The sequence below is a fragment of the Tauraco erythrolophus genome, chromosome 3 (genome assembly GCF_009769465.1).
Source record: "Tauraco erythrolophus isolate bTauEry1 chromosome 3, bTauEry1.pri, whole genome shotgun sequence".
Lineage (NCBI taxonomy): Eukaryota > Metazoa > Chordata > Aves > Musophagiformes > Musophagidae > Tauraco > Tauraco erythrolophus.
In genome coordinates, this window is record NC_141467.1 from 95,690,656 (window position 1) to 95,710,328 (window position 19,673).

A 19,673-nucleotide genomic window follows, 5' to 3' on the forward strand; every position below is an offset into this window, starting at 1 on the left:
ACTTCAAGCAGAATTTTTCTTTTCCAATGGTTTTCATTAATATCTCACCACTGATACCACCTGAGGACTGGTCTCCCACAAGTTGAGTAAAAAAGTCTGTTTTCCAGTGGAGGTTAAAGTGATGATGGAGAAGCAGGCCTCCATGCTTGTGCTTCCCTGTTATTTTTCTTTCTTTTCAGTCTAAGTGCACATCCTATTGCAGACCTGCTGTCGCTGCATTGTAATATCATACAAGTCAATGAAATAATTTGAGATCTGTGCAACCCCACCCCATGTCATCAGTTTGTAAGGAAAATTCTCCCATTACCTAATCTTTTTTAACTTATAACTTACATCTCAATATAGGCTGAAAGAGAGATTAGTGAATCATACTGATGTTGAGAAGCAGCAAAGACATGAACAATATTTACCTCTTAGAAGCAGATGTTAAAAAAAGGATGTTTAAAACAAAGAATTGACAAATTAGTTTTGACTTGAAATAAAAATAGCAGCTGCCTAGAGGACATCAGATGGATCCTACGACTAAATGAAAGAAACGTATCTATATAAATATAGATTTTTTTTTTAATAGAAGTGTCAGTTTATTAATATGCTCAATTACTGTTTATGCCAAAGCAACCTGTCATCTGATAGAAATCTGCTTGTACTAGACAGCAAACAAAACCCGGCAAATGGCTGTTGTTTTCAGAAGCAGAGTTTGCTCAGTGTAGGCATTTTCCAACAACAAGATGTAATCATTGCAGTATTACACCACCTCCATCATGACACTGTCTATTATGACCTCTAGCTCAGCCCCAACTTCTGAAAACTAAAAATAAAATGGAAAATGAAACCAGAAAACAAACAACGCAAGCTAGAACCTACAGCTTTTCTACTTCAGTGGACATTTATTACAATTTGAGTTGCGAACAATGCAGCTACCAAGACCCAGCTACCTTATGCTCCAGGCTGGAGTCTTTAAACATCAGTGAAAAAGGCTTGATATGCTCTCTTCTCAATTTATCGCCACTCCGTAAGTCGATGGTGTGCTCTATTCGCTTGTTAATTTCCTCAGGCCCAGACTGGACATGCAAAGCTTGTGCAAGATGGTTTGGAAGCAGATTTATTGAATTTCTTGTTAGGGCAGCCAGAGTCTAGGGGAAAGCACATGCAAACAGAATAAACCTGCTGGTCCCCTTGGGTTAAAAATGCAATGTTTTAAATCATGTTGCATTGCAAACCATTACAGCATTCCATGCAATTCGTTCAATGAAATCTATAGAAGTGTAAAATAATAAGTCTGTTCCACTAAACACATACAGCACATTAAGGAGAGTAATTTAACACCCTCTTTTATGCAGATTAGGAGGTTTGTTCCTGCACTGAACACTAGGAATATATTCCCCTGTCCAGATTCTGCCAATTAATTATTAGAGCATGCATAAGGGGAGCACACACCAAGATGACAGCTGGGTATCTAACTCATTGGTGTGTTTTAACGACTAAGAATGGAAGATACAGAAAACAGAATTCACAAAACAGGAGTAATGAGGTTTTTCTTGGTCTTAAAGTTACTGGATGTGTGTAGCTAAGGAACAGATCAGTTAGGCAGAAGTGAAGAAGGTGACATTTCTGATTTCTTCAGCATGGGTTCTCAAATAATGTGTTCTTCTTCACTACTGGTATATTTCAGCCAGTCTAGATTACAGTTAGGCTATATGATTTAATTTAACTGTAATTCATATTATTGTTTTAAATATTAACTCAAATGTATTGTTCCTTCAGTATTTCATTAACTAACCAAAAGAAAAAAAAAAAGGGAAATATTTTTGCACAGCTTTGCACAGGAAAGCTAGCAGAGATAGTATGAAAGGTGCTTCACCTTCAGGAACGAAGTAGAGTTTGCTTTCATAAAGAGAATAACTCAATGCATTTTCATGGTATCATTTCATGATATAAACCACAGTGAAGCAGCACTTTCCCACTTGAATGGGTGAATAAACTCTACTACCTGTGACATTCTCAAGGGTTAAGAAATGTTAATGAATGGAAAAGATATAAACCTTCATACATCACAGCAAAAGACATTTCAGAATTATTACAGACTAGAAAGACACTTCTGCTTGAGAAAAGTTATCCCATAGGTCCTTGCTGGAAAGATCTTGTGCCACATGTCTTACTGGGCATTGTTGGGAACAAGAGTTTGGAATGGATTTATCACTACATTTCTCCAGAAAGCCAATTCTTTCGGATCATGGGACTGCAAATGATATAGGGAGATTTCCTCTGTTCATATTCAAAGTATAGTCAGCAATTACATGCTAATGAATCTTGAAGAGTACATAAAAGCAAAGGAAGGGTCTCAGGTACCCACTGTCAAACCAAAGTGACAACTTTCTTTACAATCCTAAAATAAAGTCCAAGGACTCTGTAGCCACAGATAGTATCTTATTTTCTCACATTCCATCTTTTGATGAGTGACTTAAGCGCCGCAATATATAGGCAGAAAAGGATATCAGGACTGAAATCTTCTGTCTATTGAAGTGAAAAGCAATCTTCCTGTTTGCCTTAGTAGAAAAAGGACTTCAGTAGAGAAGGTTTGACAAACCACTCTACTCAAATCTCCCCATCTTCCCTCCAGAAAATCAATATCATCAACATTCGGAGAAAAAACAGTATCAAGGAAACTTTTCTCATACTATTGTTTCAGATATGCCTGAATCCATATGCCTTGGAGTTAAAGCGGTAACTCTAAGGTTAGAGCCAAAACCCCAGAAAACAATCCATTGAGACCACTGGATAAATACTGTATTGCTACAAACTAAGGCACTGCTGTAGTTCAGGGAACCTTGTCTCTTTTAAACTGAGCTATGCAGAAAAGTTACGATCGGTTTGTGGTGGCCAAAATGGCACAAGAAGGTCTGAAGTCACTGTTAAAGGACAAGATCACATCAGATGCTATTGGGTGCATTACTTCCTCAGAGTTAGTTCATATTGCTGTATCTCCACTGGAAGTGAGGGTGGAAAAGGTCTCTAACATTTTAAATGAGTATTTTGTTTTATTTACATGAGGAGAATGATCTCAATTCATCCTAGTAAGTGACTATATATTACTTCAAATTATATTTTAAAATTTGATTAATATGAAGAACTGCCTTCTTACTGAATGTATGAAGTGGTTTACAATTCATGGTAGACAACATAATATCACCACTATGTCAATAGTGCCAGTAGTATTGGTGCAAAAATGAACTCTGAAGTTGCATTTATTTTCAGAGGATAACAAGAAAATTAATATTTGAGTTTAGGGGAGTCTTCTCTCCCTCACAGCCATACATGTACTCAAGAAAACCGCTTCCCTGTAATTAGTAATAACAATAATGAAAAATATCATGCAAATTATTGTCCCAAGAATATGTTCAAACCGCATTCTGTCTCTGTATCACCCTCTTTGTTCTGCATCTTTTCAGAGTGTGTTATGCCAGCATAAAGAAATACTGGTTCTCCCTATTATCTCACCTGCACTTTGTGAACAGCTGTATGGAAGATACATTTGTGAATCCTACATGGGCTTTTGAACTTTTCTGATGCTGACAATAACCGTTCATTATTCAGGAACAAACATTTTTTTAGAAAAAAGCCCAGCCAAACTTGCATCTGAGACTAAAAAATAGGATGAATTAAAACAAACAAATAATAAAACTCCAACTTTAGAGATATTTCACAGAGATTTAAAAAAGGTAGCTGAAATTAGTTTTTACTTCCTTCCCACAAAGTTTTTCATGCAACAAGTCCAAGCATCCTGACCTCAATAAGAATGGAAATTTTTAATCAGTGCCATTTAGAAAACTCTTGGAAAGCTTCAAATTATCATTGTTTCTTTATACTGCAAACATCAGGTCTTGGAGGGAAAGAGGAAAATGCAAAGTAATTTGTTCAAAGAGACAGGATACAGATAGGATTTGTTTCAAGAGGAAGACATCTAAATGAAGGTGCCCAAGTACTTAGTGTCTAAGTTTCTATTACTGGCAATATACATCCTGGATACTTTCTGTTGCACAATCATATGCAGCTATGGTTTGCTGAGATGTCCTAGGGTATGCTGGACAACAGTCTGGAGCTAGGAGATATGGCACAAGACCTACAAGAACCACATGCACTTCTGGTCAGTGGTGGAGACCAACATGGCTACAGTATCTCAAACTGCAATAGACAGCCTCAGTCAAGAAGCTAAATCAAGCTCTTACTCGGCGTGTTTCAACATAGGTGTTTTGCACTATTTGAGACATCAAAGTCTCTTACCTGGCTTCTAACTGATAGTCCAGATGATCACAGGTCTTTCATAGGCCCCTTGCCATACCAATGTCTCAGGCACTCTATAGCATCACAAGTAGCACTAGACCCTTATGTTTATGAGCTGAGCTGTGTGGGAGATCGACAGCTGGGACAGTCAGTAGATTCACAAATGCAAGTGCCTTGTTTTTGAACTGAATTCCATCCTGTTGTTTATATTTGTCTATCATCTTGGCAGTCTTTAAGTATACTTTTTTTGATAACTGTTAAGAGTTATTGCAGTCATCACTAAAATACTCTTATACAAGACATGGACATTTTAATATGCTTTTTTGTCTTATTCACGTCATTACAGGCCCATCAAGTGCCTCCAGCACCACACACAGTGATCATATAATGCTTTCAGCTACTTCTGTTGTAAGATCCAGCAAAGAAATCCAACTTCATCAACTATTAATTTATTTTAGAGGAGGAGGCCTTCACTCCTTTAGCATACAATAGCTTCCATCCAACTTTCTTTGCTTTAGGAAAGAAACCCACACACTGGTTTCAATAACAGAAAACTCCATCCATATGGGGCATGATCTGAATTTCAGAGCAGGCACTTGTGTCCTGGGCTTACCTCACCATCAGAGCTAAGACACATGGTGCTAACTGTGCGGTAGACACATATAGCTTTTGTTAATGTCTGTGACTGCATACATAAAGAGTGGTTATCCTGTTCCTTACTCATATCAACATATCTTCAATTCACTGATTGAGGCTGCCCATAGAAAATGACTTTGAGCTAAAGAATATGGATTGTGATGAATTTGAGTTTGGCAAGAGAACTCACCAGAGACTGCCATTTCATAGTCTTCCTAACATGACTGCAGCTAAAAGTAAGACGCATGTGATCAGAGTTGCTAAAATTTTGTTATATTGAGTAAAGAAATAATTTAAATGTTATTGGCAAATATTCAGATATACAGAGTGATTCATGGTTGGGTTGCTGCTGCTTGGATTCTCAATGTCTGCTGCTGCCAGTGACCTTTAGGTTGCATAATTAATGTTATTAAATATTTATTCTGTCCAATAATGACATACCTCTGGAAAAAGCTACTATATCCTAGTATAATTTAAATCTATCATCTGAACTTTGAGCTGAGAAACGTTATTTATGAGCAGTAATGCCCATTGTGTCAAATTTAAAATTGAAAAATACATAATAATTGAGTCACACATGGAATGGCAGATTTTTAAAATCTTGTCTCCACGAAAAAGCTTATTGTAAAGCTGTGTAATATAAAATTAGAGTTATTTCCAGCATAAAAAAACAAGTTCTTAAAAAACAGTGAGAAATTATTCAAAAAATTGATTGTTTATTGCCATAAGACAAAAATCTGCTTTAAAACAACTGTTTAGTTATGCCTATTTCAATTATTTTCATCATTTTACTATTTTTTTGGGTGGGAGTTCAATAATTGAATAAAAACACTAGTCCTTTATTTCATTCCTCAATCTTTCTTAGTATAAAGAACAGGTTTAGCTGAGAAAATGATCAACGAAATGATAGCCTACTCCACATAGACTTTTTGGACAATGGAAATTGGAATGTCTTAAAGGGAAAGAAGAAGAAGAAACAGAGAGATCAGAAGATATTCACAACAGCATGCACCCATACTTCTATTCCTAATGAAATAAGAATATAGAGACAGGTCAACAAAATACAGGGAATACAAAAAGGCAGTGTACATGCAGATACACAGATGTACAGAACATATATAAAACAAGTGTTTTATATAACAGCAAACTATGCCATGCTCCAGTTCAGTTGGAAGAAATGAAGACACTGCCATGGGCTGATTGATTGTGAAGGCTTATCACTTCCGAGAAGATTTGTAAGAAGCAGAAGACGATTGACAAAGCAAGACCTCCACACAACATCAGTTGAAGTTCAACAGACAGTGCAGACAAGTAGGACTAAGGATGTGCAGCAGAAGAACAGATATATCATGTCATTACAGATCCCTCAGAAAAATGGAAAACTCCAGCTGGCCTTGTTTCATAAAGACTCATCAATCTTTCAAATGCAGTGGAAAGAGTGATGTCTAAGGGCATTTGAGCCTTTCAATCTTTAATTCCTCTAAGCAAGCAGACTTCACAAAGTGATTTTTTGCAAATGTACAAGAATTGTTGGTTCCCTGGGTGCTAGCAATTAGCCATGCAGTGCTTTTGGAAAAAATCTGATCAGGAGCAGTTGTTATCATCTTGTATTTCTATTGAGCTACGCATTACTTTAACACCTCACTCACTTGCTAGTGAGCCTTAATTGTATCTTATCATCTAAGTTTTTAATATTTTCTATTAAAAAGAAAAAAAAGAAAAGTGAAGAATGGACAAACTGTTTTCAGAAGGTGCTTTTTAAGGTAGATCTTTTTTCTTTCCCTTATATGTCAATAACCTACACTATGCTTTTTCCTCTTGCCCAATATCCATTCACTCATCCCTTTACTTTGATGGCAATTCTGTGAAGCTATGCAATGAGATACACACTCTGACTAGAATGTCCCAGTTAGTTAAATAATATTAGCTTTACTTTTAATCTACTTTTTTTTATGGACTGATTCAAGTAAAACTAAGCTTTTTGATATTTAATTTCATTTGGAAAAAAAACCACAAAAAACTCTGGTCCTCTGGCATTTCCCCAGTTTGGATACATGATTTATTTCTGCCCTGAAACAATTTTTTTAATCCTCTGCTGTTACAGTATGTGTTAGAATAAAGGTTGAAGATGAATTTGTCTCCTCTGAGGCTTCCATTATTGAAATTCGCTCAAGCATGCATTCGTACTTGATGACATTAAAGGAAGTTTGACTTACGTTCTGTTTTCCCACTATGTTATCAAATGGAAGTTCAGGGCTCCAGGATCCTTCGGTAAACGTTGCTCCACTGTTTCTCCTGTCAGAGGAGCTGACAGCCTCTTTCACAATATCTTCAGGCAAAGTCAACAGACTCTCCTCAGGTTGTTTAATTAAATAAGTCTCAATGTTATGTTTCCTCAAGAATTCATTACGCTCTTTGCCATGCCCTTCTTCAACTTTATAATCCCCGTTCAGACAGTCCAGAGTGGCTTTGGAGATGTGAATTCTCCTGCATAAGTGAAATAAGTAGTAGGAAATACTGATTGTGCTCTAGTATACACAGGTAAGAAGGAGTTTATGAACTCTGCATAATTTTTAACATGATGGATAAGTAGAAGATTTTCTATTGTATATGATGATTTCTGTAAAGAAAATGAAATAGTATATTCAACAAATATGAGCTTCATTTGGGGATAAACACTCTCATAGCATGTTCATTCACATCAATGGGATCTCATGAGTGCACAAAGTCCTGTCACAGGAAAAACACTTTGATATTCACACCTGATATTTATGTTCATAGCAATAGTTTAATGGTACACCTTCCTGAGTAAAATACCATCCAGAGTGAATGAAAATTGCCACTTTAGGGAAATATCGTGAGAGAAAAATATATGGTAAGCATTAGAGCAGTTTGTGTGAAAGCTCTTTAATTTAATTCTGTTACCTTATGGAGCTTAGACAGCTGAAATTAGTGATCTGATAGCGTCTGAAGTGAATTAGAAAAAGGGAAACTATATAAAGGCAGGTGAGGTGATTATTTCTTGTAAAATGAAGTTATGAGTTTAAAAAGCTTTTGCAAAAATGAAGTTGAATCTAAGAAATGACATACGAAAACATCAAATTTTGTAAAAACTGATAAGGTTTTGGATGCCTTCCAACTAAACCTGGAGGTGCTTGATATTCGGACTTTCTTGACCGTAATTACAACTGCTTGAGAAGGACAGAAGGAATTTCGATTGAAAAAAAAAAAAAAAGATAAAAAGTAAGGGTTTTTTTTTTCTATTTTTAAGAAATCTGAAACCTTCTGCACATAGGGCAAATTGCAAACACCTCTAAAACACATCCTCATGGTTAGCTGTGCTACATTTTATGATGCGTAATGAATGCAGTAAGAGGTGATGTTCATTAGGCACTTAGCTAACTCAAGCAAATAAATGCGGTGACTTCATAAAGATACTTTAAAATTAGCTCAGTTTTCAAATTTGCATGCATGGTACTTTTTGAAAGTCATGCTTGCAGACAGATTCCTAAAATTCAGTCAGCTAAAATTCTCAATCATTACTTAATGACACGTGCTGAGTCATTTTTCTCAGGCATCATTAATTGGTTTGTTTTCACTGAAGGAAATGGTCCTAGCATGTCTTTCGGAAACTTTCTTCTGGAACTTAAAGGATCCCACTAGAGTTAAATTGCATAAAATACTGCTGAAGTAGAATGGCTATAAGCACATGTTATGATCTGCATGTATAGCCAGAAAATAAAGTGCTGGTTGTATTGAAGTATCCTGAAATACACTGGAGTACCAGAATTTGGCACAAACTGGGTCTATGTAGAGTATTAAATATCAGTATATAATTAAAAGGTCAAAAATTTGTATCATGTCAGCCATTTTTTAACCTGTCTCAGTGCCCCTCTGAGGTCAATACAGGTTTTGTACAACTTTCACTGCCTGAAGTCGTGTTGTTATTATGTCCATAGAGATTAGTACTCTTTTGTTGTCAAATGTCAGTAAAATTGACAAAAAACAGCAAAAATATGTCTCAAATATAAGCAACTTTTGGCCTGGACGTTAAAATCAGGTCATACAATGTCTCAGAAAAACAATGCATTTCCTAGCTCTTAGAAATCTGAACAGACTAAATTGATTTAAGTAAAGTAGTTATTTAAAAAAAAAAAAAAAAAGAAAAAAAGAAAAAAAAGAAAAAAAAGAAAAAAAGAAAAAAGAAGAAAGAAAAAGAAAATCATACATTAGTTGCCAGGGTGACTATCTTCGTGCTGAGTTTCAACTAATATAATTTGGGAAGATTGCATTATAAAGGCTTGAAATATGGATTTTATAATGGAAATGATAACAGCTTTAACTAGAGCGTGGAGCTGGCTATTGATGTAATATGCTTAAATGGAGCAAATATTAATAAATATTTGGTAGATTAAAAATATTTTCTGGTTTCACCTTTTGTACAGATTACTTAAAAACTTAAAATATATAGTGGAGAGATGTCTTTCTAATTTTATGCAAATGCAGTTAATCAGGAACCTGAGCACTGAAGTTAAAAGATATAGTCTGTTTTACTGTTGAAAATATATCAGGTCCAAAGCTTTGGATGATACCTGTCATTCATACATCCTGGAAAATTAATTATTAGCTAGATTTTATGCCAATTCAATACCATAGATTAATACCTAGACACATCAGGTGAAGACCATTAGAAGATGGGGTCCTGGCGGAAGAGTGTCTCTGAAATAACACTGTGGGAACTTACACGGTTTCCTTCTTAGGTGTTCCGGACACATTTTTTTTCCTCTCAGAAATGCATAATTAATTGCTTTTTCTCAGTGTTTCTGAGTGCCTCCTACCATGACTGTTAGGCTGCCTGCTTCTGCTCATTCGCTTGGGAGCGATCTGTCCCTGCATCTCCCTCGCTCAGGTGCTTAGGAGGTCTCAGGGTGATACACAACCAGTGAGGGGAAGAGCTGAGCCTCTTCTCACCTGCCCCTAGACTGGGTGGAGACATCCTCCCCATCCTTTTGCTCTCAGGAACGCGCTGTGCTTCATCTTTGCTTTTGTTTCACACTATGGGAGCAGAACCATTCGTAACGCCAGGGCAGTTTTTCTCATGAAACATGAGGAAAGCCGTGCAGATCTGGGAATGGGAACGATCTCAGTATTGTGGCAAGCAGGGGGATTTAAATGTGGTGGCAAGGAGAAGTAAAGAGAGACTAGAGTGAATTTAACCACTCTATTAAATCTGCTTGATGCACTAGGAAAGTCTGACATAAATCACTGTTTTGAGGGACTTAGTGAATTGCTGCCACGTACAGGCTTTGTTCCGTGAGCAAATGGCATGCAGGAGTGGGAATCACTCTGCTCCAACAGACTGCAACCTAGCCAGGCATTTTATCGACAACTGCAAGGTGGTGCCTGCTCTGAGTTATTCACTAATATCTGTACTACTTGCACGCATTAACAGCAATAAACGAGACTTTTTGCAGGTGCGGATGATGGAAGTTAGATGATTAATTTGCTCATGTTAACAAAGAAGCATGTGACCTTTCTTAGTCATCTGGGATAAGCAGCAGGGAAAGTAAATTTTTTTCTGCAGTATTATAGGCAGTGACGTACACAGAGTACAGAAGCTGCTTTCAGAACATTCAATGTTTCATTTTCTGCTGATTCTAAGAATATATATTAGTATAAAGATCTACTATGGGAAATGGTGCAAGAGGCTCACATTTGCAAATATAATTTAAAGCAAATATCCTTCTAACTTCCTGGTAAGGTGAAAGATTGACAGATCCTGACGTGTGTGTAGAGACTACAGCACATGACTCAGATCTGATGACTTAAAACCTCTCTCACTCAAGATGACAGCATCACTTAGACTTTTTCTGCATAAAGAAGTCCATTGCTATTTCTTCTATGTTCCATGGCCAGAAAGGATTGTTGCAGAGGATCTTTTGCTACATCTTTCATCAATGGAAGATGGAACCAAAAGTGAATAAAGGATTCCTGCAACCACTACTGTTGCTTCAAATTTAGGATTTTCAACTTCTAAACTGCTGTGAGATATAGGCCATGTCAGGTAGAAATCATATGTTATCTTCCAGGTGAATCAGACATATCAGACAAAGAAAAACTAGGCAACTCAATGGAAAATCATATATTTTCATATATAGAAAGGCTGAGGTAAATGTCTTAAAACATCTACTAAAGCATTAAATCATTTAAAAGACCTTCTAGAGAGTCTGTTGTCCATATGCTTTGTTATCAGTGTAACGACCTATGAACACATAGTTCTTCCCACACTTTGTGCATTATGAAATAGAATAAATGACATGCTTCTGACTCACAGGAAACTTTGAATGCAAAGGATCAGAGAACGAAGCCTGGAGAAACTCAGAAATGGTCAATATCTAACTGGGAAATTTGAGCTATCTCTGAGTATTATATGGGCTGAACAAAAATCCTGACCATTTTCAGGAAATCATAGCTGGCAAAGAAAAAGAAATGTTTTTGACTTTTCTGACACCTCTGCAAGCTGACCACTTCTACCTTTTTTACTATAGCCTCACAAATTCTTGCCAACCACAAAATAGAAAGAAAAAATAACGAGCCATTGCTGATGCAACAATAAAAGACAGTTAATCTGTTGGCAAGATTAAAAACGTACTGTGTTGGCAATGTTTTCTGACTGTGAGAAATGTATGTTGGCTTACCCAGGAATTCCACCGGACTCGAGTTTGTTTGCAATATCCACGTCCCATGACCAGACATCAAACTGCCACTTTCGCAGGCCCAGCACTCCACACAGAACTGATCCTGAATGTATCCCTATTCTCATGTCAATGTCATGCTTCGTTCTTGACCTAACGTATCTGTTAAACAAAGGAAAGAAAAGACCAGACTCATGAATGTATATGCCACATTTTTTTGTACCTTTTAGAAAAGGTTACAACGTAAAACACAATGTGAATTTATTATAAAGAAAAACTTAGTCTGTAAAATGAAGAGATAACTTTCTAGGCAACAAAGTACAGGTAGTGATAAAATGACTCTAAAAGCCAGATTAGCATTAAGAGCTTAATTGTAGGCATGGTTCAGTGGCAAATGTATTATTCCTATCAGACAGAAAGAGAAAGATAGGGAGCGAAAAATATGTCTGAGTGAAAGGATTTTGTTGCATTCATTGAGTTTCTTTACTTGGAATTATAAAAGAACATTCGGCAACATTATGAAAAATATCATCATCAAACCTACATATTCTTTTCTATTCTATCATACTTTCCTGAATAATTTTCAATATTTCAAAAATGTTACTTTATTGACTGAAATTTTCCAGAGTTACTCTTTGTCCAAAGGCAAATTATTTCTGGTAGATTTGGCCAGAACATCATTTGCTCTGTTATGATAATGGCATGATTCTAAAATCAGTTTCTTCCGTTCTGTGTGATGGCAGATCATTTCACTTCTTCAAAAGTAAACACATGCAGACATATTCGTTAACAGTCTGAAAAAGGGACTTTGTCTCAGCACTGTTTTCAGTTAATATGTCTATCGGTTATAAAGAGAATTTCACTGTGTTAAAATAGTATCTTCCTCTTCTGTTACAAGACAACCTATATCATTCACAGCCACAGGCACCTTAGTAGTGTCTTAGACCTGCCTCTTCCAAATCTGCACTGAGACACTCCAGTACATCACTGTGGGAAGCTCACAACTAAAATAATTGAGCTGTATCTGTTGGGATGACAAAGAGACCACTTTTCCAGTTCTGCCTGTGTGACAACAATTACTTGCACCAGAAATACTGTTAGAGCTAGTGTTCATTAATATTTGAATAGCATGGTCAGGACAGGAACAGCACGTTGCAGCTGTTGGTCTACAAACAAGACTGCTTTTTCTCTGTAAAAAGTCCCGGTTCTATGGTCACTGAAGTCAATAGCAGCACAGCAAGATCACACAACAGAGCAGGCAAAGAATAAACAGCTCTATTTCACAACTCTGAAGCTAACTACTGCTGCCTCACATGCCTCAGTCATGACCTTGATAGACGCTCTCTGGAGGAGAAGAGGGTAAATTGCTCACTGCATTCAATACTTGGCCTCTGATTGTTGCAACGGCGCATCAATTCAGATTGTGGGGTAAAAAAAAAAAAAGAAGAGTTTCAATATGGAGAGAAACTAGTTGTATAAAAATGTGAGAAATTGAAAATAAGCAATTCATCTTTATTTCCATTTCCTGCATATTCCAAAACCTTGGAGAAAAGCATGCATATGATATATCCCAGTGCAGTTGTTTGACTGCTAGAGAAGATCTGCTGATCATATCAAGCAGCTAACATATTTCAGATATCTAAAAGAAAGAGATTTAAAGAAAGTTAATCATAAAATAATAAAAAAGAAGCTGTGGGAATGGATTTATCTGTGTTCTGATACTCTGAGTTTATAGTTTTAATCTACAAATTATTTATTGGTTTGCAAGCAAGAGAGCTCAAAATATCAAAATTAAGCAAACACACACACCTGTCTCTGGAAGATGGGACATGGAAACAACTCCTACACACTGAACTAGTGTCTTAAATGTTATGAGAACAGCTAAGAGAAGTGAGAGTACTGTAATTTGTAATGTATTTTGAAGAATTTTTATAGATAAGCTACAAAAATATCTAAACTAACACTCCTAACTGTCACAGGAATTACCATGCAACTCCCCACACGATCATTTCCGCAGTCTGCCTTTTTCTTTTGTTCAAACTAAGATAATTATTTCTCACTTTATGCCTGATTTCTTAATCTTGAAATAAAAAGCTAATTGGATCCAGAGGAATAATTGAGCAAAAAGCTTTTCATTGAAAAATGCACACAATAAGAGAACTTCAAGTTTAATAAAATGGTCTAATAATATGTATTTATATAATCTCTCTCTCTCCATATGTATACACACACACTATTAGTCCAATTCGGATTTTAAGTACTATAGTATTTAATTGCTAATAAATACTAGTATTTAACATTGGACAAATACTAGAACTGGGCAATCAAGTGCAAATGCTGGATCTGCACCTTAGATGGAATAATGCCAGGCACAAGTTTAGACTGGTAGAGGAGTGGCTGGGGAGCAGCTCTGCAGAAAGGGATCTGGGGGTGTTGGTCTGCAGCAGGATCAACATGGGTCAGCAGTGTGCCCTGGCAGCCAAAGGGGAAAATCCCATCCTGGGGTGCATCAAACAGCATGATTCTTCAAAAGAGGTGATTATACCACTGTATTCAGCATTGGTGTGGCCACTTTGAGTACTGTGTGCATTTCTGGGATGTGAAGGTCCTTAAATGCATCTAGAGGAGGGCAACAAAGATGGTGAAAAGTCTGGAAGGAATGCACTATGAGAGCAGCTAAGGACTTTGGGCTTGTCCATTTTGGAGAAAAGGAAGGTGAGGGGTGACTTGATTGCTCTCTACAGCTTCCTGGGGAGGGGAAGAAGAGAGAGAGGTGCTGATCTCTTCTCCCAGGTATCCGGTGACAGGATGCATGGGACAGAGCTGCATCAGAGGAGGTTCAGACTTGACATTAGGAAGGGTGGTCAAACACAGGAACAGGCTTCCTAGAGAGGTGATCCATACCCCAAGCATGTCAGTGTTTAAGAGGCATTTAGACAATGCCCTTAATGATATGCTTTAACTTTTGATCAGCCTTGAAGTGGTCAGGCAATTAGACTAGATGATGGTTGTGGGTCCCTTCCAGCTGAAATTATTCTATTCCATTCCATTCCATTCCATTCCATTCCATTCCATTCCATTCCATTCCATTCATAGAATCATAGAATCATAGAATGGTTAGGGTTGGAAGGGACCTCAAAGATCATCTAGTTCCAACCCCCCTGCCATGGGCAGGGAAAGCCTCCACTGCACCAGCTTGCCCAAAGCCTCATCCAACCTGGCCTTGAACACTTCCATTCCATTCCATTCCATTCCATTCCATTCCATTCATTTTAAATATTGTAAATTATAGTCTTGTATTTGGATCCTATATGGGAACTAACACACACAGATCTCATTGGAGAGACCAGGTACAAATGATGGTACAACTGAGCAATGTATCCCTCTGTTTTCAGAGTGTTCACTAAGGATCACTAGTTTTTAACATTTCCTTTCTCATGTGATGATGGCCTGAAAAGGCTTCAGTATCCTCAATCAGTCACACAGGACTTCTAGATTTGTTCAAAATAAATGAACAAATTTGCCCCCATCTTCACATCCTCCTCCTACTTGCCCTTCACAGCAATGTGCTCTTATGTTGGTAGGCAGGAAACTAATTGCATGAGGGAATTTGATTGAATCGAGCCACAGGCAGTCTGAGATATATTTAAACAGATCCTGTCCAGAACATGAATCAAAGCACAGCAGTGATCTGGTTCTGCTCCCATTGCTTTATTATTTGCAACACAAGACTGAGAGCAGAGCTGTTGAGAACCTGCTTGTGGAGACATTAGTTTTCACCAAACTTTTGTTGTAATGCTTTAAATTGAATAAAGAAGAGGTGGTTGTAGATGGAAAGTGAGGTGATTGGTTAGTATGTAAAAAAGCCACAGAATTATTATTTTTCTTTAAAATTCAGAATGATGTGGGGTGAAATAGATTTCAGAATTATATAGAGTAGGGGGCTTCACTATGGTCAAATCCATCCTTCTAATAGCCAGAGTACCATATATTTTAAGAGTTCTTCTTTATATTCTGCTATGGAAAAAAAGCCACTAAAAACTTTGAAACCCTGGCTCATCAATAGGGTTAGATCTCATTTATTCAGAAAAACACTTCTTGTAAATAGTAGCATGTACTAGATATAGAAAAAATGAAGAGTGTGCATTTTGCATAAGCTCAGGTGTTCCACATTTTTTAGTTCTTCTGCCTCTTAAATTTATTCAACTATCAATGAAGCTTTTAATTAAAAAAGAGTATTTGCTTCAACTCTTTCACAGCCTCCCTGCAAATACTTTGACAAAGCACATGCATGAAGCTGCATTATTGATAATTTATAAAGCAGCTCTCTTTACCTCACAAGCTGTCTGATATTTTATCCAGGATGAGGCAACCGTGCCTGATGCTATTCATGCCATATCCCATTTCAGTCAAGTCAGTGACAAAAATTTCATTGATTTTGATTAGATCTTGACGTTTCCTTCTGGCCAGCATTCTTTGATGGGCATTTGATTTTTTATGCTGCTAATCAGAGGCTTTCCTATTTGCACGTAGAAGGTGAGCCAAAAGTCAGAAACCTGCTTTTCAGACTTTTCTGTAGCTGCCAAAAATCTGAATTCCCTGGAATTCACGCCTTGCAGGTTCAGACAGTGAGACACTGACTACATTTGTGCTAACCAGTTTAACTCTGCAAGGCTCTGGCTATGCTTTGATATACTTAAACCAGCCCCAGATTGTTTTATGGTTTTGTTTGTTGTTGTTTTTTTTTTTGTTTTTCCTGGCCAACTAGTTCTCTCACAACCTGTTCCCAGGTTCAGGAGTTCAAATGTCTCAAAGACCATTTCAATAGGCAGTTTGGTTGCAACTGCCCAGTTTTGGAGGCAAAAGAAGTAGAGAAGAATAGAGTTGGCCAGTCTGTGCCACTTTTTCTTGGTGACAGCTGACATTCTCAGGTGTCGTTTCATTTACCCATCAAGACATAGCCACTATTATCCTCATGCAGATGTAACAGGAAAGTCTGTGTGTTTGATTATGGTCCCCACCATAAGAGAGACACAGATCTGTTGGAGCATGTTCAGAGGAGGGCCACAAAGGTGATCCAGGGGCTGAAGCACCTCTGCTACGAGGACAGGTTGCAGGAGCTGGGATTGTTCAGCCTTGAAAAGAGAAGACTTTGGGGGGACCTAATAGCTGCCTTCCAATACCTGAAGGGAACCTACAGAAAGGCTGGGGAGGGACTTTTTACAAGAGTGCCCCCTGATAGGACAAGGGGAAATGGGTTTAAGTTGAAGGAGAACAGATTTAGATTAGATCTTAGGAAGAAATTCTTCAGTACAAGGGTGGTAAGACTTTGGAATAAATTGCCCAGAGAAGTTGTGGATGCCCCCTCTCTGGAGGTGTTCAAGGCCAAGTTGGACAGAGCCTTGAGTAGACTGATCTAGTTGAGAGGCGTCCCTGCCCATGACAGGGAGGTTGGATTAGATGATCTCTAAGGTCCCTTCCAGCCTATGCCATTCTATGATTCTATGATTTGAAGTAAATAAGGTTCATAGCTGAACCTACTTTGAGCAGAAGATTGGATTAGTGATCTCGTGATTACCCCTCCAAACTGAACTCTCATACGATCCTAAGGTTCGATTACACAGAAAACTTCCTTGTTGGACTCAACAGATTTGTGGAATTTTCCTAAATTAACTCAAATGCTTTTTGGTGCTGACATGAGAGCGTAGTTGGTGAACTGAGGTAAGTGCCCTTTGTGGCATGATTCTGGGAACTGCGTCATGCTTGTGAAGGAGATATTCATTATTTTTAAAAAGCATGGTAACAGGATGCACTGAACTACTGAACAGTTCGAAGAGTACAACTGAGGTACTATGACTCACAGGATATAACACTTTGTAGATGGATTTCACACAGCATTGAATTTACAATTTAAGGTAGATATTACCCCAGGAGGCCAGTTTAAAATAGGTCCAGGGTGAGTTTACCTTGGAGTTAGAGCCGTATTCCAATGTCAGAAGAAACTATTATCTGGAGAAGTTTCATATCATCAGACTTATCATTAATATAACTGACTTGCTCTGAGTTCAGACGGATACTGTAGCAACATGGACATGTCAAACCACAGCTGTATTCCTGTTTCTTACATCTATCTCTTCTGAAAGGCAGGAAACTAATATAGCACAAGGGACTACAAACAATTTTATCAGAAGTCTTCTTTTTCACTTGAAAACTATGTTATAAAAAGCTATACGAATATCTACACTCCGATGCCATCTTGCCAACATAGCTTTGATTGTATTTGGTGGCACGTTCAAAGAAAAGAGTTCTCAGAGGTACACAAACCTATTAATCTCTACCCAGTTCAATTCTTATAGTCATCTTACAGGTCAGTGGCTGAAATGGAGACGTGGAGGTGACAACAGAATCCAGTCCCAGTGTGAAAACTGTTCACTCTGTGGGCTGTCTGAAAAGCACTGGCTGAACTTGTGAATATCTTGCAAAGCCCCTTTCCACCACCACCGCACAGAAATGAAGGTAAGCAGTAGTTTTTGGTTTTATGAAGTATTATTTTGTCTTCTGAGAATCATGCTTCATTACAAGACAGGCTGAGCCTTGTACATTATGCAAGAAATAATCTGTGGAAGGAATCCAGAACTGGATCAATTATGTAATTAAATAATGATTTATTAATCATGGAATATGAAAGCGATTCCTGGCTGTTTCACTGTCTAAGTAACTTCTTTAACAGGCATTGATCGCTTCATGATTTTTTTTTAATACCTAACAGATGCAGTTAAAAGCAATTTTCCCTGCAAAAGGCACGAAACCTGTCAGGTCAGTCACTGAGATAATCTAAAATATTTGTGGTGTTTGGGGATTTTTTCAGTTTTAGTTTGGTGCAGGTTTTTTTGTTTGATTTTCTTTATTTTTCATTTCTCATGAACTGATGGTAATATTAGTAGTTAATTACAGACTTTTAATGAGGACAAGCTGTTATCTTATTTCTGGAATTTAGCTTACAGTGTATGCTGGGACAATTTTTTCTGTCATAATAATTATTCTTTCAGATGGTATTTTAGTGGGAAATAATCCAAGAGATGAAATCACTCAGAATGCCTTGACGTACCAAACAGATATACCAGCATAAAGTTTTGTTTAAATTTCCACTGTTATGTGGATTGTTGTTAGACTTCCATTATACCATGTGAGTGTGTCCTTGAGGAGCTGGCTTCACGCAGTCTCCCTCTCCCCTCTGTCCCCAGTCACAGAGATTTTAGGAAGAAGGACATTTGACATGGTGGCAGCAAAAGCAGCAGCCTTTAGCCCCTGGAGACAGCTCCTGTCACTTACGTTCCCACTGTGTCCCAAGCTGAAGTGCAGAAGGTACCGTTACATCGTCTACCTTCATAACCTGTACCACATGGGCTGGAGCTTTTTACCCGCTTGTTTGTATTCCAGTAACTTGTGCCTGATGGGAATATTTACTCTAGAAATAAATTCAGTTTTCATTTGAAAAACATGAGAGCCAGAAAAGCCATTGCTTCTCTTAGCAATACCATCACTTGTTTTTAAATCTAGTGCTTTCTGCCTATAAAATTTTTATGTGCTGCTACCAAATAACAACATAACGGGGCATAGGCAATCCAGGATGTTCCCGGAATGCATTAAGGACAAATTTCTTCTACAAGTGATAGGGCAACCAAAGAGGAGAGACACTATACTGGACCTCATTCTCACCAACAAAGAGGGGCTGGTGGGGAACGTTTACCCTCTAAGGAGGGTGGACGCAAGGACAAGTAGCCTGGGAAGAATATAGAGAAATTTTCTAAGCAGTCAGGGATCAGGTTAGAAAAGCTAAAGCTTTTCTGTCCCTGATAGGGACATCAAGAGCAGCCCAAGCACAAGTATACGCTGGGCAGAGAACGGATTGAGAGCAGTCCTGAGGAGAAAGACTTGGGGCTGTTGGTTGTTGAGAAGCTTGACATGAGCTGGCAACGTGTGCTAGCAGCAACGTGTGCTTGCAGCCCAGAAAACCAACCGTATCCTGGGCTGCGTCCAAAGGATAGTGGCCAGCAGGTC

The 19,673-nt window shown here is 37.8% G+C and overlaps 1 protein-coding gene across 1 annotated transcript in view; it reads right to left on the reverse strand.

Annotated features, from left to right (window-relative positions):
* ADCY8 (adenylate cyclase 8) overlaps positions 1-19,673 on the reverse strand; it is a 131,891-nt gene that overhangs the window by 43,330 nt on the left and 68,888 nt on the right. The window contains exons 6-8 of the mRNA XM_086609564.1: positions 11,616-11,774; positions 7,134-7,404; positions 936-1,133 (exon numbers count right to left, since the gene is read on the reverse strand). Coding sequence (XP_086465690.1) covers positions 936-1,133; positions 7,134-7,404; positions 11,616-11,774 — 628 coding nt within the window. The remainder of the gene's footprint in view (positions 1-935; positions 1,134-7,133; positions 7,405-11,615; positions 11,775-19,673) is intronic.